The sequence below is a fragment of the Neltuma alba genome, unplaced genomic scaffold (assembly GCF_004799145.2).
Source record: "Neltuma alba isolate B1F8T4 unplaced genomic scaffold, ASM479914v2 tig00013107_pilon, whole genome shotgun sequence".
Classification (NCBI taxonomy): Eukaryota; Viridiplantae; Streptophyta; class Magnoliopsida; order Fabales; family Fabaceae; genus Neltuma; species Neltuma alba.
Window position 1 is genome coordinate 109,806 of NW_021637431.1, and position 20,245 is coordinate 130,050.

The following is a 20,245-nucleotide window of genomic DNA, read 5'->3' on the forward strand; positions in this document are numbered from 1 at the left end:
TGAAAGTAATCATATTCTAGGCATTACTGAACACTAAATATAAACAATTCTCTTATCAAAGATTCAAATCTTAACTCATCACATTACGAGAGATTAGCCTGTTCTGTTAGATTCAAAACCCATTGGCATGGGTAAGCTTCTTTGCAGTTTGCACACACAGCTCTGTGTGTATCCTAGGACGATTTAGAATCACATTGGATAAAGAGTTAAAGAGAGATTTTGAAACCAAGTTTAATTTGAAACAACTAAATCCCAAAGCAATTTGCAAATTTCAAGCACAATATTATTATTTAATAAGTTGGCAGAACCAAACTAAACTTCAAGCATGTCAACTACTACCTCCAATCCTTAATACTATCTCTGGTCCTTAATATAAAAGCTTATTTGATTTTTAGTTTGGTCCTAAATATAAGACTCCAATCCACTTTATCTCTCATATTTATCTATTTTCTTTTCAAGATAGTTCTTGTAATAATGATAGTTCTAGTCAATATATTTGATTTGTAAGGATATTTTAGGAAAAACAACACCTATTTATTATAAATAACTAACTGAATTAATTTTTTTAATCTACTCAAAATAAGTCAACTAGTTCTTATATTAAGAATTAAAGGTAGTATAAGAGTTAGTTTAACATTTAATTTGGTTATAAATATAAGATCCTAATCCACTTTGCTTATCATATTTATCCATTTTTTTCCTAAAATAGTTCTTATAGTAGTTGCACATGTTAAATGCTTCATTAAATAACTAATATTATTACAAACAACTAACTTAACAAACTTCTTTAATCTATTCAAATTAGTTAACTAGCTCTTATATTAACTCCAATCCTTGATAAAAAGCCTATTTTATAGTGCAATTTGTACTACAAAATGTGTTTTATATTTAAGATCGGAGGAGTGGTATTTAATTTTCAGAAACAGAAACATTTATAATCGGAGCACTTGACCTTCTATTTATTTAGTAGGTACATTTCATCATTTCATTAACAGGATCATATTTTCATTTCGTCTCAAGTAAAATTGCCTGGGGTGTTTGAAGTCACAAGTCAGAGATGATTCATAGATGCCAGGGAAAGGAGAAGTCGAGCAACCTTTAAAAAAAAAAAAAAAAGAAGTGGGAGGGAAGAGTCTTTTTACAGGGATAAAAGAGTCATTTTGTAGTTGTTATTTTTTTTCCAAATAAATATTATTACATGATTGGTTAAGGCCCTAACTTTTTTTTTTCCAAATAAATATTATTACAGATTGGTATCGATTTGTAATTAATTTTTACTTTTTTTTCCACTAAAATACTTTAATCTTCCTTATATTTTGCCTTAATTACACAGATTTTTTTCTCTATTTTAAAAATATTTATATTTAAGTTCAAATCATTAACTCTGTTTAGAATATTCTAAAAAATATTTAAATAAATTTTATTTTCTAATATACCATTCATAATACTAAATTACTAATTTTAGCTAAAACTACTTTGAAGAATTTCGAAGTTTCTTGTTCATTTCTTTAACTTTATTTTTTATTTTTACAAATAATTATTTGTGTATTTTTTTCATTCGCATTGGAACAGAAGTTTCAAGTAATTTGGTCAAAATATAAGTTTAATGGTCAAACTTAATGGTTAATTAATGATTTGTGTGGATGAAAAGGAATTCTTAATTATATGAGAGAAGTTTGTGTAGCATATAGGGGGAACAGACAGGCCAGACCAGGCTTTATCTTTGGCCTGTTTAGTAACAAGTTGGCCTGATCCTGGCCTATGGCATGTTATAATCTTTTTTTCAGCCTGAGCCTGACTTGTATAAAGGTCTGGTCTGACCTGAGCTTGTTAAAAAAACTTGTAATTTTTAAATTTTCAAAATGCATAGTAAAAAATACATAGGCTAATAAAAAAAAAGTAAAATATACATACTACATAATAATTATTTTTCATTATTATCTTTTATTTAAATTTTAATGTCATAAGTAATATTTTAAATTTTAGTTATGGTTAATATTATTGAAAACAAGTTATAAGTATATATTAAAATTTGAAATAAGACTAGATATAAATACAAAATTAAAGTTAAAACTAAGAAAAATAAACAGGTCAAGCTAGGCCTGACAAACTTAACAGGCTTTTGAAAAAGATTAGGCCTGGCTTTTTAGGCTAAACATGCCATAAAAAAGACTTGAGCATTTTTTTTTATTTTGAAACAGGCAGGCCGGGACAACTAATAGGCCATCTGCCTGTTTTCCCCTTAGTAATATATATTTTAATTTCAAAAGCGATTTATATATTTTCAAAGAAAGAAAGTGCTTTTGTAATTTGGTTAAAATAAAAAAGTGGTTAGTATGTTTTACTCTCTCCAATTCTTAGTATAAGCTTCAAATATCTAATTTACGAATAATGAATAATTAATTAAAATTAGTTAAAAATAATAAATAGGTTATGAATAGAATATACTCTTATCTCCAAATATGCCTTTATAATAAATGAGAAAAAAATATAGAAAATGTGACCAGAAAAAGATAACTAAAATCAACATTAAAACATGTAATAAATACTAAGTTAAGATAAGTCTAAATTAAAACTTATAAAATAAATAATACTCTTTCTCAATTTTAAAGTTAATAAATACTACGACCCCCACAGTCTTCTCCAAAAGTACAGAAGCTGCGTCATACACTTGAAGAGAGACACAAACATTAATTTCTTTCCATGGCTCTACACAGATCATGCATTCCCACCGCCCTCAAACCTCAGCTATCTGTACCAAAAGCACAGTTATCTCAAGCTTCCACTGTCAAATGGAAGATTGCTGAAGAATTCAAATCCACTCTTCGGAACAAAAATATTGTAAACGATTAACTCTTTCTTTTCTCTGTACGCACAGTCTTAAATACAAAAACCTTTTCTTCTTCAAACTTATAACATATCATGAACTGTGTTTTTCTTTTTCTTTCCGCAGCATGATGATCTCTGCGTTAATCATTCACAAAAGTTGAAGGTGGTTCAGAATGCACTTAGGAGTGTCAGTGAAAACTCATTGAAAGGTTTATACATGATCGATGCATTGCAGCGTCTGAACATAGATTATCATTTCCAAGAAGAGATTGACTCATTCCTATGGAGGCAATATGCGAATTTCAGCACTAATAATGTTGGCTTCAATGGTGATGAAGATCTTCATGAGACTTCTCTTCGCTTTAGTCTCCTGAGGCAGCAAGGACACTATGTGCCTGCAAGTGAGTATTGTGATCTTTCATACTAATTAAGGTTTTGCATTTCTGTATCCTTCTAATAGGTTTGTTCACTGGGAACATGTAGAAGAAGTGTTTGATAAGTTCACAGACGGGGAGGGAAATTTTAAGGGAGAGCTCTGTGAAGATATTGAGGGAATGAAGGATTTGTATGAAGCTTCACATCTAAGAATAGAAGGAGAGGATATACTTGAGGAAGCTGGGCTACTTAGTGGAGAAGTTCTAAAGGAAAAAGCAGCTCTTCTTGATGTTCATGAAGCTAAGTCTTTGAAATATTCCTTAGAGTACCCTTTTCACAAAAGCTTGCCAATGTTCACTGCTAAAAACTTCCTTGGAGATCACTGCAGCGTCATAAATGAATGGCTAGGATCTTTACATGATGTCGCAACCTTGGATTTCAAATTGCTGCAATTCTTATACCAGCAAGAGATTCTTTAAGTTTCCAAGTCAGTTAGTCGGTCAACATTATTATTTATTTTTTTAGGAATACTTAAACTTTGAATATTTGACATCTCTTAATTTGTTTGATTGTAGATGGTGGACAGATCTTGGTCTAGCTAATGAGTTAAGGTTTGCAAGGGACCAACCATTGAAATGGTACGTCTGGTCCTTGGCATGTGTCAGTGATCCTTCTTTATCAGAGGAAAGAGTTGAACTCACAAAAGTGATATCTTGCACATACTTGTTGGATGACATTTTTGACGTGGGTGGGACCCTTGCTGAGTTGACTCTTTTTACAGAAGCTGTTACTAGGTACATCAATTAAGAATGTCCCAAAAAACCCATTAGAGATTTTGAGAAATTAAAGGGAAAAAGTTTATCAATCATGTGTTGTTGAATATGCAGATGGGATGGTACATTTAGTGACAAGCTACCAGATCACATGAAGTTTTTCTTCAAAACTCTTTATGATCTTACAAATAAAATCAGCAGCAAGGTTTATCAGAAGCATTGCTGGAAGCCCATTAACGCTCTTCATGATGCGGTATGGTAAATTAATTCATACGTAGATAGGCAAAATCAATCTCATTGTTATAATTTAATATCTCATCATGTATAAAATACTAACATAAGCTGGTTAATTAGAGAGCTTTTGAGAAGTTTATTATTAGGAATATCATTAACTAGTGAACATTCTTGATGTGCAGTGGAGGAGTTTGTGCGAAGCGTTTCTGGTAGAAGCAAAATGGTTTGCAAAAGGGAAGATGCCAAAATCTGAAGAGTATTTGGAGAATGGGATACTGAGCTCAGGAGTGCACGTAGTGATAGTTCATGTCTTCTTTCTCTTAGGTGAAGGAATAACTCAACACAAAGTCCAGATGATAGACTCAAACCCAGGCATTATTTCTTCCTCAGCATCAATTCTTAGGCTGTGGGATGGCTTGGGAACTTCACAGGTACCTAATAATATTCCATACAATCACGTGCTAATGTCTGCACCTTTTAGAATTAAAATAAAAAAGAAGGAATATTTTATTATTATTTTGAGTGATATCAAAGTCACATGCTTATTCTTCATATTTAGACCTCTCAGATGATCGCAAGGAATTGGTTTCGGTGCTTATCAAGATCAACTTCAAAATATAATTTGAATGGGTTGGATTTTTTTTTTGAAGAAATATTTTGATATGTACAAAATCTAAAATAAAAAAAATTTCTTAACTATTAGTTTTTTAAAAAAAGTAAATTTTTTATTTAAAAATAATTAGTTAAAAAATTTTAAATTTCAACTGTTTGGTGCAGATCTCACTACAGTGATGAGTACCATTGCACTCATCCCTGCGGTGAGCATCAAAATTAGCTCCCATTTATGATAAGCATTTACTTAAGTTAAATCGATATTGAAAAAGAATGAGATATTTGACTAATGATATATGAGTGCAGGATGAGAATCAAGAAGGGAATGATGGATCATATGTGCATTGTTTGATGATGGAAAATGAAGGAATATTAATGAAAAGGGCAAGAGAGGAAGTAATGAGGAAGATAAGGGTATGTTTGGCTCAATGAGAAGAAGGGGAGGGAAGGGATTTTAATGGAGGGAAGGGGAGGGGAGGAGAGTGGAAGGATTTTAATATTATCTTGTTTGGATTTATAAAAAAAGAGAGGAGGGGAGGAAAAAATATTTTAATATGGATAATTTTGCTCTTATTTCATTTAAGATATGGGCATAATGGTCATAACATGATAAAATATGGATATAATGGTCACAACATGGCAAAATATGGGTATAATAGTCACAACATGACAAAATATTGCCCTTTCCCTACAAATTCTCCCAATTTTGGAAGGGGGTTGAGGAGGGGAGGGGAAGGAAAATTTTTTAAAATTTTCCCTCCGCTCCTAAAATTTTTGTATTGCCAAACAAGAGGAAATGATTAAAATCCCTCCCCCTCCCTCCCTCATACTAAACACACCCTAAGTGAAGCATGGAAGAAACTGAACAAAGAGTTTTTCTTTGAGTATTCATTTCCTGAACCTCGCAAGGATGGTGCCTTTGATGTATGGTTATGAAAACAAGATGATCGGTTAATGAACCAATCAAGACACTTGTTCATAGTTTACTAGCCAGATCGTGGTTAAACCGTGATCAATATGTAAAATTGTCTAAATAAAGAAACTATGGTTAATATATTTTTAAACACTTGTATGGGCATTCTTAGAGTTAAAGAAGTGAAAATTATTTATATTAAGTAATATTATATAAATTGTTTTGTTCAGATGTTTATAATATGTGGACAAATGAACTTATTTTAAGAGGCATTTTATTATAATAAAAATGTTATTATTGTAGTGTATTTCGGCCATGTTGAGGTGGCTATGTGATTGGTCATAGAGAGTCACCGTACGTTCAGGTTTAAAGCATAAAATGCTTCCTTTAAAAACACTGAATCAAGAAAGAAACAGAACATAGGTGATAGTTGATTTACTCTTTCTATCAATATAATTATTAAGTTAGGTTGGCATGAATGGTAGGAACACTCGTCAACTAAGTAGTGGAAGTTTGAATCCCAACTCATGTCTGTAACAATTTAATTGAGAGGGGTCCATGTTGTCCCACATTCGTTCTAACTACCCAAGTGCTAGTTGGGAAGGGTCCACCCTTTATCCTTCCTACTGTGTCATAGTTAAAGCGTACGTCTTTAATATAAAATAATTAATTTAAAAGGAAAATGATCACAAAATACCATATGGATTTCAAAAAGACAAATAAAGCATCCAAATAAGTAAAATAACAAAGAAGGCATCAAGTATCAATCTGGAATTTTGATTTTTGGTCTAAAGACCGAAATGCCCTTATTATTACAAAACACGTAGGTGGGATTTACAACTTTTATAGTAATATTGACTACTTCGTCAATGGGTTTTGCAACTTGTTTTGAGGAGCTGGGCAACTTTTCTATAAAAAATAATACAATTCCACGTTAAATTTTATGAAACACATAGTGGGATTTACAGCTTTTATAGTGAGAGTTACTACTTCGTCAACAAGTTTTGCAATATGTTTTGAGGGGCTGGGCAACTTTTCTATAAAAAATAATATAATTCCACGCCAAATTTTATAAAACACATAATGGGATTTACCACTTTCATAGTGAGATTTACTACTTTGTCAATGGGTTTTGCAACTTGTTTTAAGGGGTTGGGCAACTTTTCTATATAAAAAAAATATAATTCCACACTGAATTTTACAAAACACATGGTGGGATTTATAACTTTTATAGTGAAAGTTACTACTTTGTCAATGAGTTTTGCAACCTCTTTTGAGAGACTGGATAACTTTTCTGTAAAAAACATAATAAGGGCATTTCTGTCTTTAGGCTAAAAATCAAAATTCCGGATTAGTACCTAATTCCTTCTTTGTCATTTTACTTACTTGGATGCCTTATTTGTCTTTTTGAAATTCATATGATATTTTGTGGTCATTTTTCCCAATTTAAATATATTAAAAGTATTTATTAAATCAGTTATTTGTAACAAATATATATTAGCTTCTCTAAATGATCATTTTTAATGATGTGTATTGGAAATATTTTCTAGTGAGAGCTCCTTGCAATTAATGGGAATATTTTGAGAAAAAATTATAAATTTGAAAAACACGAAGTAGATTAAGATTTTATATTTAAAATCAAATCCAATTCTCAACATTATATATATATATATATATATATATATGAATGACCATAGGGAGTACATTTTTTGAGTCATATAAAAACTATAACCCCCCCCCCAAATTTAGACAACCTTAATTAGGGCTTATACTAGTATCAGTAAAAAGGCTTCACAAAATTAAACTTGGCAGTCCCTAAACTTTTGACCTATGTAGTTTGATATATGTGGGTCTATGTAGTTTGATATATAAGGAGCTCTCTCTCACTACAAAAAAACAGCTTATTAGCGACGGAATTTGCGACGGAAACAAATTCCGTCGCTAATTTTTTGGATGGATTAGCGACGGAATTTCTGTCCGTCGCTAATCCGTATTTAGCGACGGAATATTTTTCTTGAAGGGAATTGAAAGACGACGCGCAGCGGAAATCAACTTAAAATTTAAAACTTTCAACCCCTTGCCCGGATCTACCGATCGCGTTTAAGTTAGGTAGTAAGAAGCATTACCTTCGGTGTTTGATTTCCAGGTGGCTCGGTGATTCCGCCGTTCAGGATGCCTCTGCTCGCCTCCTTTGTCATTCGAAGTCGACAACTCCGGTCGGCTTCCTCTACCGGTATCCACACGAGTAGCCCTCAATCTCGAACGACGTGCTAGCGTCTATGTCCGTCTAGGGTTTTCAAAAATCCGTCCTCTCTTCTCACTTTTGGCCGTCCCTTATCTGCTTGGTGCTTTCGCTCTCCCTCTTAAAACCCTAGCTTCTTATATCAAATATATAGGATGCTATAGGTTTAATGAATGATTTTTAATTTCGAAATTAATCCTAAATTAATTCTGAAATTAATACAATATCAAATATTGCCTAATCAGATAAGAGAATAATTAAATAAATATGGTTTATATTAAATCCGTCTCACAGATTTAATTCACCTATTTATTTAATAAAAAAATAAAGATATGACGGAATTAATTTACATAGATCTAATTTATCCTTATAAATTAAATCTAACAATTAATATCTCTTATATTTATATAATATATATATATATATACGAATATATATACACACATACATGTCCACCCTATATTATTCATTGAATCTGGACATATCTTAGATTCAATGAATCTGGACATCATAACTCGCGTTGGGCTATTTTGTGTGCGACCCTGTAGGCCTATATGAAGTTGGCAGTGGGCCATTAACTATAATGACTCACAAGTCGTAAGCGGTCTCTAGCAAGACATTACGACTACCCAAATTATATGAGGATCGTTGAACGATATAACCTTTCATACAACCATATCGCGTCCCTTTTGTCACACGACATTTTGGTCATGGATGAGGCATGGAGAACGTCATCCTCCTATTCATGACCATTACTTTCTCGATCCCTGAGTAGTCTGAGTATAGAAACGGAACTACCTTTCCATTATAGTATGGCCATACATTTCACAGACTCACTCATCGAGGGGCCCAGTAAGATCTCTCTACGAATGTGAGGGACAAATTCTATCTTGACCATTCACATTCCTCCGCATGAAAAACCACTAAGCCTGAATATAGTCTTTATGATCACTCGGTCAAAAGTGACTTTTGACTAAGTCAAAGCTAAGCGTTTCTCATGTAGGAATCCATGATGATCTCAGGTCAAAGGGCACAGTGACATGGTTTGTATATAAGAGAAGCTTATGACTTAACCCATGCAGCTCTCTCATAGCGGGTCGATCCAACACCTTGTACTCTTACATGTGCCTATGACTTTAATTTATATCTCTATATATTTTTAAAGTCATATTGGTCTTATTTCATCTCTGCTCCCACATAGATGACCGACCAGGGACATTTAGGATAAACCATGAGTTATCCAAGGATAGTCATCACAGTAAACATGCAAATAATATGATAACGTAATTAATAAATTCATAAATTAACAATGTTCAAAACATAATGATTGGCCCCTAGGGCACAATTTCCAACATTTCTGTCAGACAATTCCGTCGCTAATCCATCAAAAAAAATTAGCGAAGGAATCTTTTTTGTCAGACAATTCCGTCGCTAATCTATCAAAAAAATTAGCGACGGAAATTCCGTCACAAATTAGCGACGGAAATTCCGTCAGAAACTAGCGACGGAATTTGTTTCCGTCGCAAATTTTAAGAAAATAAATTACATAGGATATATATACAAGTAGAAAAATACTGTTTATCATAATCTATTTAAATCATTTAATTTTTTATATAGAATAATTTATTAGATTTTATTATAGTAGTTATTTTTTGAATTTTTTGAATAACAAGATTTTTTGACTAATTGTAAATGATTTTCTTCAAATATATAAACCACATATACATAATATAATATAATGTAATATAATATATATATATATAATTAAATTGTATATCTTATCAATGTTAATTAAAAAATAAATTTAAAAAATATTTATGAAAAATTATTTATGATGTAAAATTCAAAATTAGTGTCATTAGAAATTAAAATTATATTAAAAATATTTTTTAAAAAATAAAACATTATAAAAATAGTAAAACTAATATTTAAAAATTATTTTTTCATTAAAATAGTTATGATTAAAATTATCATATAGTATATTTTTAGTTTTTAATAATATATATATATAATTGTTTGTCTAAAATAATATAATATATATTTAATTTTACATAATAAGTCAACAGGTTCATTGCAGCTCAACTAGTAAAGCCGCACGTGCGCATGGAGGAGGTCCTGGGTTCAAGCCATGGAGAAGTCACTTTGAAAAGGGAATTATGTGGTGGTGACACGTGACGCACGCGTGGCAGGCGGAGGTGAGGTGGCAGCGACACGTGGAGGTGGTCCCAGTGATGACGTGGCAATTGGTAGAGGTGCCACGTGGCATTTTATTTTATTTTTTAAAAAATCGAATTAGCGACGATTAGCGACGGAGAAATTCCGTTGGTAATTAGCGATGGAACAATTCCATCGGTAATTAGCGACAGAAAAATTCCGTCGCTAATTCCGTCACTAATTAGCGACAAAGGAATTAGTGACGGAAAAAATTCCGTCGCTAATTCATTCCGTCGCTAAAATCATGTTTTTTTGTAGTGTCTCTTTCTTCTTCTTTTTTAACCTTAAGGAGCTCTCTATGCCTGCATCCGTTTGTTTCCCAATTTATCCTCAAAATTGGCCATCATTTCTAAAATTATCCTCTGGCCTACTTACCTTATCTACTCAATGTATACATATATAAGTTGTGACAATATTACTAATTGATTATTAGTTTAGGTTGATAAACTTTTTCTTATTCAAATGAATAAGTAGTTGGCAAAACATACGATAGGTTTAAATATGATGCCACATGTTTTGATGAAAAAAAGAGTAAGGGTACGAATTGCTCCACATTTTTAAACTCTGGGGATAGAAACCGAGGAAGAAGTTCGAGAAATATGAAAGAATAACCTTTTTTATAAAATGCAATAATACCTTATTTAATCAATCAAGTTTCGGAGAAATGCTTATATATTTTCTGAGTCACATCATCTGAACAACCCCTATATAATGAAAATACAACAATTCAAGTGATTTTAATCCTAGTTAGCTGTCAGGCCAAAAAAACAAAATCCTAGTTAGCTGATGACTCATCTTAAACAATTCACATTTTATATTTTGTGTTTTAAGAAAAATAAACTTTTTATTTTGGGGGAAAAAACAAAAATCTAGCTAACTAGGATTAGCGTAGTTATCGCGCTCCAAATATAATCCCGCGATGATTGAATTAGGGTCTTCTCATAATTCTCTTTCTCCTTTTCTTGTCATAGCCCCTTCTCACCTCTAGATTAAAAATATAGATAGTTTAGATGTAATATTTTATAAAAAAAAAATATTAAAATATTTTAAATTAATTTTTTTTATACCACATTATAAACAAGAAAAAATCGAGAGAAAAAAAGACGGTGGAAATTGCATATTTGCGAATTAGGTATTTTATCAAAGCTCTGTTGTCATTTTGCAATGAAATATGTTGTCAAAACCTATGAAATTCTTGTAACGGGTCCCAGTTTGAGATTTTGCAATTTTTATGATCTTTTTTTTTTTTTTCAGGTTTTTCCTATCAACTAGCCAGATTAATTTTTTCTTACATTAAATTTATTCATTTATCTTTTAATAATATCATAATAATATTTTTGTAGGATATTACATCTAAACTATCCATATTGTGATCTAATTATTAAGGGTGGACAAGGAATTTTGAAAAGAAAATAAAGGAGACTATGAGAGAATCTGATGGAATATAATTCCCGAAAATTAAGGCAAGAAGAAATCTTCAGCCATTAAATATATTGATTGCATTCAGACCCCAAAAAATATATATATTGATTGCATTCAGACCCCAAAAAATATATATATTGATTGCATGGAACATCAATTAATTTATCTTTTAATTATCATTCCTTGGGGACTAAGAATATGAATTGGAGATCAATTAATTTATCTTTTAATTACCATTCCTTGGGGACTAAGAATATGAATTGGAGCCTTGGGGCCAAAGAAAAGTCGAGACTTTAAATATGTGTCCATTAGTTCAAAGGTTTCATCACTTTGTTTCACTCACTTCTTATTAGTCCCACCGCTTCACAGTGTCAGTGACATGGCGATTCTTCTAGGTCCTCCCGAAATCTATGACTCCGCCCACAGCCACAAAGCCCCATCGCCACCACCATCATCCACCGTTAATGTCACTTCCAGCGATCCTTTCATGGATCAAGTGGTGGCTGATTTTAACAGAATCCAAACACGGTCTCATCAAAACATGGGCTTGACAGAGAATAATTCTCCCACCTTCATCTCCTCCGGCGATCCATGTCTTGATTTCTTCTTTCATATTGTTCCTGATACTCCCTCTTCTTCTCTGATACAGAGGCTCCAATTGGCTTGGTCACATAACCCCTTAACCACCCTCAAGCTTGTTTGTAATCTCCGAGGAGTCCGAGGAACAGGAAAGTCCGACAAGGAAGGGTTTTATACTGCCGCCTTATGGCTTTACACCAATCATCCCAAAACCCTAGCAATCAACGTCCCTTGTTTTGCTGAGTTCGGCTTCTTCAAGGACTTGCCTGAGATTCTCTATAGGATCTTGGAAGGACTCGATGTGCGAAAGCTTCAAAAAGGCGAATGGCATCAAAGAAAACAAAGCATCATAAATTATTTTCACAAGAAACATCGAAGCAGAAAGGACAAGAAAGCATTGTTCACAAAATCTTCGATTCCAACAAGGCAAGAGAAGAGAATAGCCATGGCTAAGAAAGTCATACAAAGGTATCAAGATGATGCTAACTTTCGCTTACTATACGATCACATCTCAGATCATTTTGCTGAACGTTTGAAGGAAGACTTGGAGCTCCTCAAATGTGGGGAAATAAGAAAGATTAGTCTTGCTGCCAAATGGTGTCCATCCATTGGTTCTTCCTTTGACCGTTCTGCACTACTTTGTGAAAGCATTGCAAGGAGGATTTTCCCTAGAGAATCCTATCAAGGGATCGAGGAAGCCCATTATGCTTATAGGATTCGGGATCGTCTAAGAAAGGAAATTTTGGTGCCATTAAGGAAAGTGTTGGAATTGCCAGAAGTATACATTGGTGCAAATCAGTGGGGCTTAATACCATACAATAGGGTGCCCTCGGTGGCCATGAAATTCTACAAACAGAAATTTTTGAAGCACGACAAAGAAAGATTTGGCAAGTACCTGGCAGATGTCAAATCAGGCAAGTCCACTATAGCATCCGGTGCTTTGCTTCCTCATGAGATCATAGCATCGTTAATTTATGAATGTGGATATGGATATGAATTTGATGAGATTTATGAATGTGGATATGGATATGAATTTGATGAGGAACAAGTAAATAAGGAACAAGTAACAGAGCTTCAGTGGAAGAGAATGGTCGATGACTTACTAAAGAAAGGTAAACTAAGGAGCAGTTTGGCCATTTGTGATGTCTCAGGAAGCATGAGGGGAACACCGATCATGGTATCTGTGGCAATGGGGTTATTGGTATCTGAAACGAGTGAAAAGCCATGGAAGGGGAAGGTAATCACATTTAGTGAGAAACCAAAATTACATGTGATAAAAGGGAAGAATCTGAGGTCCAAGGTAGAGTTCGTGAAAAGAATGGAATGGGGAATGAACACTAATTTTCAGAAGGTGTTCGACGTAATCCTAAAGGTGGCAGTGAATGGGAATCTCAAGGAAGACCAAATGATTAAGAGGGTATTTGTTTTTAGTGACATGGAATTTGATCAGGCATCGTTGAATCCTTGGGAGACAGATTATGAAGCAATCAAAAGAAAGTACAGAGAAAAGGGGTATGGATCTGCAGTGCCACAGATAGTTTTTTGGAACCTGAGAGATTCTATGGCAACCCCAGTGGCTAGCAATCAAGATGGTGTAGCATTAGTAAGTGGGTTTTCTAAGAATCTGCTAAAAATGTTCTTAGATAATGATGGGGCCATGAACCCTCAACATGTCATGGAAGCTGCGATTTCTGGCAAAGAATATGATAAATTACTTGTGTTGGATTAACTCAATTCAGTGAAATAGAACGTTTTTATCTGATTGAGGTGTCTGTAGTTTTTCTATTTGCAGTACGTAGGATACTTTTCATTACTTCAAATGAATTTCTGGTACAATTACCTGGAATAATAAAGAAACTTATTTTTCTTCCATGTATAAGAAAAGTTCATTTGGGATTTATTTTATTTAAATTAGGAATGAGTAACCTGATTTCAAGAAAATATATATAAATATAGTTAGAGATTCTTACAGCATCAATTTTGCAGATAGTTACGCTGATTACCTATAATTGTGGCGTCAATTGTAGAATTGATTCTTTCATAAGTAATACTAATTCTAAATTCGAAGTTAATTAATAGTGGATAAGAGAAAAGTTTGAGGTTGAAAAATCGTAACTAATTAACAGCTTATATTTTTTGTTTTTTGTTTATCTATGCACAGCTAAGCTTATAATCGAATCATCTAAATTGTTACCTGGAATTAATATATATTTATATATAATGAACATTATTAATATCTACGATCTAAATATTTAAGTGAACTAGGAGTTATTTTTTGTATTTGATTAACCAGAAAAAATATGTTAAATATATGAGGGTGATCTTTACAGCCAATTATTGTGCGCGCGCGCGCGCGTATCCAACTAGATCTCATATATTGATTAACTCATAAAAACCTTGTAAATCTGCATATCTCCCAAAAGTCCTAAATCCACCATTAGCCATTATATAGTAAAATCACATTTGAAGCAGAATATGTAATTTTAAATTCAAATAAAATTAAGTAAAAAAATTTAATTAATGAAAATGATGTTATAATTATAAGCCAGTACTTTTTCAATTAAAAATTTAATGACTATTTTTATCTGTGAAGTAGAAAACGTCCCTAAAATAGGTGAAACTATTAATTAAAATTACTTAAAAATAATATTATTTCCAAAATTGATTTCAAAAAATAACAACTTAAATTCAGCTTCACATTAAAAAAATTAAAATAAATTAATAAAAACAATGAAACAAAAATATACCTTATTATGAATGAATGCACGAATGTGGAGATCAATTAATTTATAATATGATCAAAATATATTATGTATTATCCAATGGTATATCAATGAAGCTTATTTGAAAGAAATGCTCTTTTTTTTTTTTTTCTTTTTTTCCTTTTTGAGATTTTCAAGCTTAGACTGACACAGTTGAAAATGGAAAGGGAAAGCAAAATAAAAGAAAAACAACAGCTAAGCCCTGAATCTATAATTAGTCTCTATTTGTATTTTAAGAAAAAATATGAAAATTATTCTCTATTGATGTAGTATGTGGTATTATCCGAAAAACTTTTTACCAAATATCACGGGTTGCAAATTATCCTATCCGATCGTTTCAATTTGCAATTAACATAATCATATCAGCGTATCATTTCAAAAAGATATTACACGATGACTTTTTTGATAGTAAAATTGACTAAAAATGGATTCAGAAAATATAAAACAAGAAAAAGATCAATGTATTATCATTTCAATGTTGTGAGGTTTTTTGGCCTAATATTGTGAGATTTTTATTTTTCATTGACCGGAATATTGAAAGTTTTAATTTGTCTTTAGAGTATAATAATCAATTAATTCATGAATTCCGAATTTTGAAATTAGTCACAATGAACCAATCGGGATAAAGGATATTGTTTCGCGCACTGTTGAATTGAAGACCCTTTGTCGAAGTTCTTTTCAATGAAAAAAAAAATCATTTTTCCTAAAAAGAAATACTTATTAAAAAATTGGAAAAATTTGTTGAAAAGACGCTTTAATAACTCAAATCCTTATTTGAATCATTAAATTTGTTAAATCCTAATTAGGTCACATGACCCAAAAAGGAATTTTAAAATTTTATGAAATGAATCTAATGCCCCTTTCATTATAAACCTAGAGAGGCGAGAAATTTTTACCATTCCTGTGTTGCTTAAAAACTCTGAATGAGAGAAACTTGACATTTACCATTGCAAAGTCAAAAAATCGATTAAGTAAGTAACGCTGAGTTAGTTTTTACATTAAATCTTCCTCCATTATTACAAATGTGTTAAGTATAAAATGAAACATGTTAATTTTTAAGGTTGTATTGTGATCAAGTTTTATTCAAAGACTCATTACAAGTGTGTTATGGAGATATAATTGAAACATATTAATTTTTAAAGTTGTATTGTGATCAAGTTTTTACTGAAAGCATCCTATAGGGACAAAAAGTTGTCAATTTATAATTAAATGGTGTTAACTGTAAATTGAAACATGTTAGCTTTCAAAGTTATATTAAAATAACATTTTTAAAAGTGTGTTATAAAGATAGAAAGTTGTTAATAGAATTGAAACGTGTCAACAGTAAAATGGAACATGTTAATCTTTTAAGATTATATTGTGATCAAGTTTTATTCAGAGACTTGTTGCAAATGTATTATGGAAGCATAAAACTAATAATTTAGAACTGAAACTTTTTAATTGCCTAATTGACATTCTTAATTTTTAAAGTTATATTATAATAAAATTTTATTAAAGACTTCCTGTAAGTATATTATAAGATAAAAAGTTGTTAATTTAGTATTGAAATGTGTTAATTGTAAAGTGAAATATTCTAATTTGGAATTCTCTTTTAGTTTTTAATGAAATAGGCACTAGAATCATTTCATAAAATTTTAAAATATCTCTTCAAGCCATGTTACTTGACTAGGGGTTTGACAAATTTAGCAATCTAAATAAAGATTTAGGTTATTTAATTGTCCTTTTTAAGTGATTTTTCCTAAAAAATTTTACAACATTTGTTTGAACTTTTAAAAATATTTAGAATATAAAAAAGTACATTTTTAAGAAAATTAATATTTTGGTCCTTTAAGTTTTGACTCAAATATGATTCAATCTTTTAACCATGACTTCGTGTGACTCAATTCCTAAATTTTTAATTCAGTTAAAACCCAGATACTAATCTTTTTTTCTTTTAATAAATTAATAATTATCCTATATAATTCATATTGAGTCATCACATAACCATTCCATGTGGCTTCCAAATAAGTTCCATATGGCTAAAATTTTTTTGCCTCACCTAACTTATAAAACTAATATATAATCTAATATTAATGTAGGCATACTTTAGGTAGACCATGTCACATTTGTAATAATTAACCAATTTTACTTTCTTAACTAACTAACTAACTCTTATATTAAGGATTAGAGAAAATACTAAATTTTACTATAATCCTAGATATTCAATTATTTCTTAAACCGTGCGCATTACCTTAAATATATTTATAGCGAACATTTCATTTAAGGACCACTGTAGCAAATTAATATCAGTCAACTACAAAACATTTCAAAATTTCAGTCAAGCCTTTTGGACCAAAATGAAATTAAAATTAAAAGTAAGATTATAATAATACCTCTCATTTTTATTTTTTAAGAAAATAAATATTAATTGTTGCCGGAGTTCTGGCCATCGGCACTCAGGTGGTCGCCACGGGATGTTGGAGCTCTAGTAGCTGTCACTATAGCTCTGGCAGCTGGAGGGTATTTTTTAAAAATAAGGTGGCCAAGGTTTGAACCCATGACCCCTTGGCACACCAAAAGTGATGTGACTACCAAGCCAACCAAACCATTTAGTCATATGATGCAAAGAAAGAAAAATATATATATAAAAAAACAAATGTAAGTGTCCAAATGTAAGTAAACTAGTAAAATTCAACAATTTACAAGTGAAATTTGTAATATTTCGAATTTTGGGCCTAGAAATATCAAAATTAGCCTAAAATGAGTAGGCTACTAGATCCTTTTTTGCATGAGTCCCAGAGATTCCCTAAAAGGATAGAGGGATTCCTAGAGACTAAATCACAAATAAAAAGTTTTCTGGGACTGAGGAAAAAGAGAGTTAGAGACTCTAGTGAAGTCTCGAAGCCTAAGAATGAGAAATAAAGGTAAATGTATGCCCAAGGTTATGTTGGAAGCCTTAATGAGGTGAATTTAAAGGTTAAGCCTAACCAGGGGTAAAATTGTAATTTTGTAAAGTTTTTGGCTGATAAAGGTAAAAATGGAAAGTATGCCCGAAAATCCCAGAAAAATATCAAAAAATGAGAAATGGTAGGTTAAGGTCTGAATATTTCAAAAAAATTTCAAAAAAATAGGAATAAGGTTCAGAGGCCTGTATAAGGCTAAAAATGATAAAAATGCCCTTAGAAGGAAATTGTGGAATTCCCAGGGTTTTGACTGATTTTGAATATTATTAAAAATGAATTATTTAAAGTATAGAGAGGCCTCATATGATTGCAAGAAAATGGGGAAAAATACTTGAGGAATTATCACAGGTTTTAAAAATAATTCCGTCCCCAAAAAGCGAAGAGGTTGGCTCTAATAGAATTTAAAGCTTATTTATATACTATCCGGGGAAATTCAAAGTCAAATGTCTAGAGATTGACTTTTGACTTAAGAAAAATTAGAGAAATTCCTTGTGATGAATAGATAGTATTGGTACTCGGAGATAGATTCATGAAATTGTGGACCGATAGAAAGAATTCGGTCAAGATCATTCTGAAATAAATATTATTAATTATTTTAATTATTTTAATGGAAGAACAAGGAAAGAGCATCACTCTATCTCTGGACATGTTATATAATACCATGTGAATTTATTTGAGGTGAGAAAATTGTACTAGAACATGTCCCAGTGGTCCCTAGAAGGTTAGGACCCGAAACAGTACCCTATACGGTGCAGAATGGCAAGATAAGTGGAGGAATGCCTAAAGGTGGTATTTTGCACGAATTTTATATTAATTTCCTTCATATTTTAATGCCTTAATGATGAAGGAATATGGAAGAGACAGGTGTACAGTTTGATGGGAAAAGAAGGTATTAGTGTACGGTCAGATATAAGACACGCGTACGGTTGGAATAAAAACATGTGGATTGATGATATAGGCATGATGTCATCATGATGAGGTAAGCATAATGTTATAGGACACTTGTCACCATAAGATTAAAAGAGAAAATGGACGGTCCAGATCAAGCCATGTATTTTTAAGATCAACAGCCTAGATTCAATCTTATTTTCTATAAATACCCCTCCCCTCCCTCTCATTTCATCCTAAGCCATGGAAACCTTGGGAAAGCTCTGGGAAAATGATTTTTAGAGAGAGAAAGAAGAGGGAGAAAGAAATGCCAAGTGGTCCTATACAAGATCAAGCTATGAAACAAGGACCTTGAGGCATCCAAGAGAAGGTTTAGATGTGGTTGAGCAAACAACTTTAATGGTTGGAAACAAAAAGAGAGTAAGAAGAAAGCTTAAGGACACAAGGTAGCAAACTTGACCTTACTCTTATGTGCTTGGTATTTACTTGCATGTATGACATGTTTCTTTGTTATATAATGTTATAAACTCATGTTTTGTGATTGTGAATGTGTTTGAAATATGCCATAGGCCTATGTGTTTTATGATAAATGTATGATGATTTCTAAACATGTCATTATGTTATAGAGATGTTGAATTGCAAGCATGTTATAAATGCCAAGCTTGCCATATATGTTTGGGTGGTTATTGTCTGCTATTGAGATTCTCCCGAATCTCACCCCTCCCTAACCAACCATTTAAGTCAAGTATGATGGACAATGATTGCATGAAGGAGAGCATGAGAAGGAAGGAGAAGAAAGTGGAGAATTATTTACGTTGAGGATTGAAGCTATTGGTTAATATATAATTATCCTATTGTGTAAATTATGTATATGAATGCCAATGACGTAATATATTTGTTTAGAATGTTTATGGTATAAATGGAAAGGTATAAGAATGAATGGGAAAGGATAGGGCCAAGTTATGCGTGCCAAAACAATAAAAAGGATTAAAGCAAGAGTTGTCTAATGAATAAAACGTAGGTCCTGGACCAGTTAGTTTCTAGCTCTTGTTTGACCTATCAAATGAAAGAGTTAAGTCATGAAGTTTGGCAGGCATGTTGTACACATCCCAAGTTTTAAAATGATAGGTAGAACATCTCAATTAGATGTGTACACAAGGAGATACGAATTTTCAAAATTGAGGCACGGAATCTAAAAGTTCCAGATTTTACCAAATGAATAGTAACCCAAGTAATTTTGTTGAAATTTTAAATCCACGGGCTTGTGTTATGATCCGTTTAAACCATAACGCTTACGAGTGCGTACTCTGAGGAGTAAAAGTAAGGATGTTTCAAAATTAAGTAATTTACAACAAAAATTTGGCAATTTACAAGTAATATAGTAAAATTTACAATCCCAAATGCAAGTGTTTAAGTGTGAATGAGTAGGTAAAATGTGAAGATCTACAACAAAAGTTTAT

The 20,245-nt window shown here is 31.8% G+C and overlaps 1 protein-coding gene and 1 pseudogene across 1 annotated transcript; both read left to right on the forward strand.

Moving 5' to 3' along the window:
- Positions 1 to 2,703: 2,703 nt before the first annotated feature.
- LOC114734504 ((3S,6E)-nerolidol synthase 1-like) lies at positions 2,704 to 5,255 on the forward strand (annotated as a pseudogene).
- A 6,771-nt stretch (positions 5,256 to 12,026) lies between these two features.
- LOC114734516 (uncharacterized) lies at positions 12,027 to 13,922 on the forward strand. Its single transcript, XM_028922133.1, has one exon. The coding sequence runs from the start codon at positions 12,102 to 12,104 to the stop codon at positions 13,920 to 13,922; it is 1,821 nt and encodes a 606-aa protein (XP_028777966.1). The 5' UTR covers positions 12,027 to 12,101.
- The last annotated feature ends 6,323 nt before the right edge of the window (positions 13,923 to 20,245 follow it).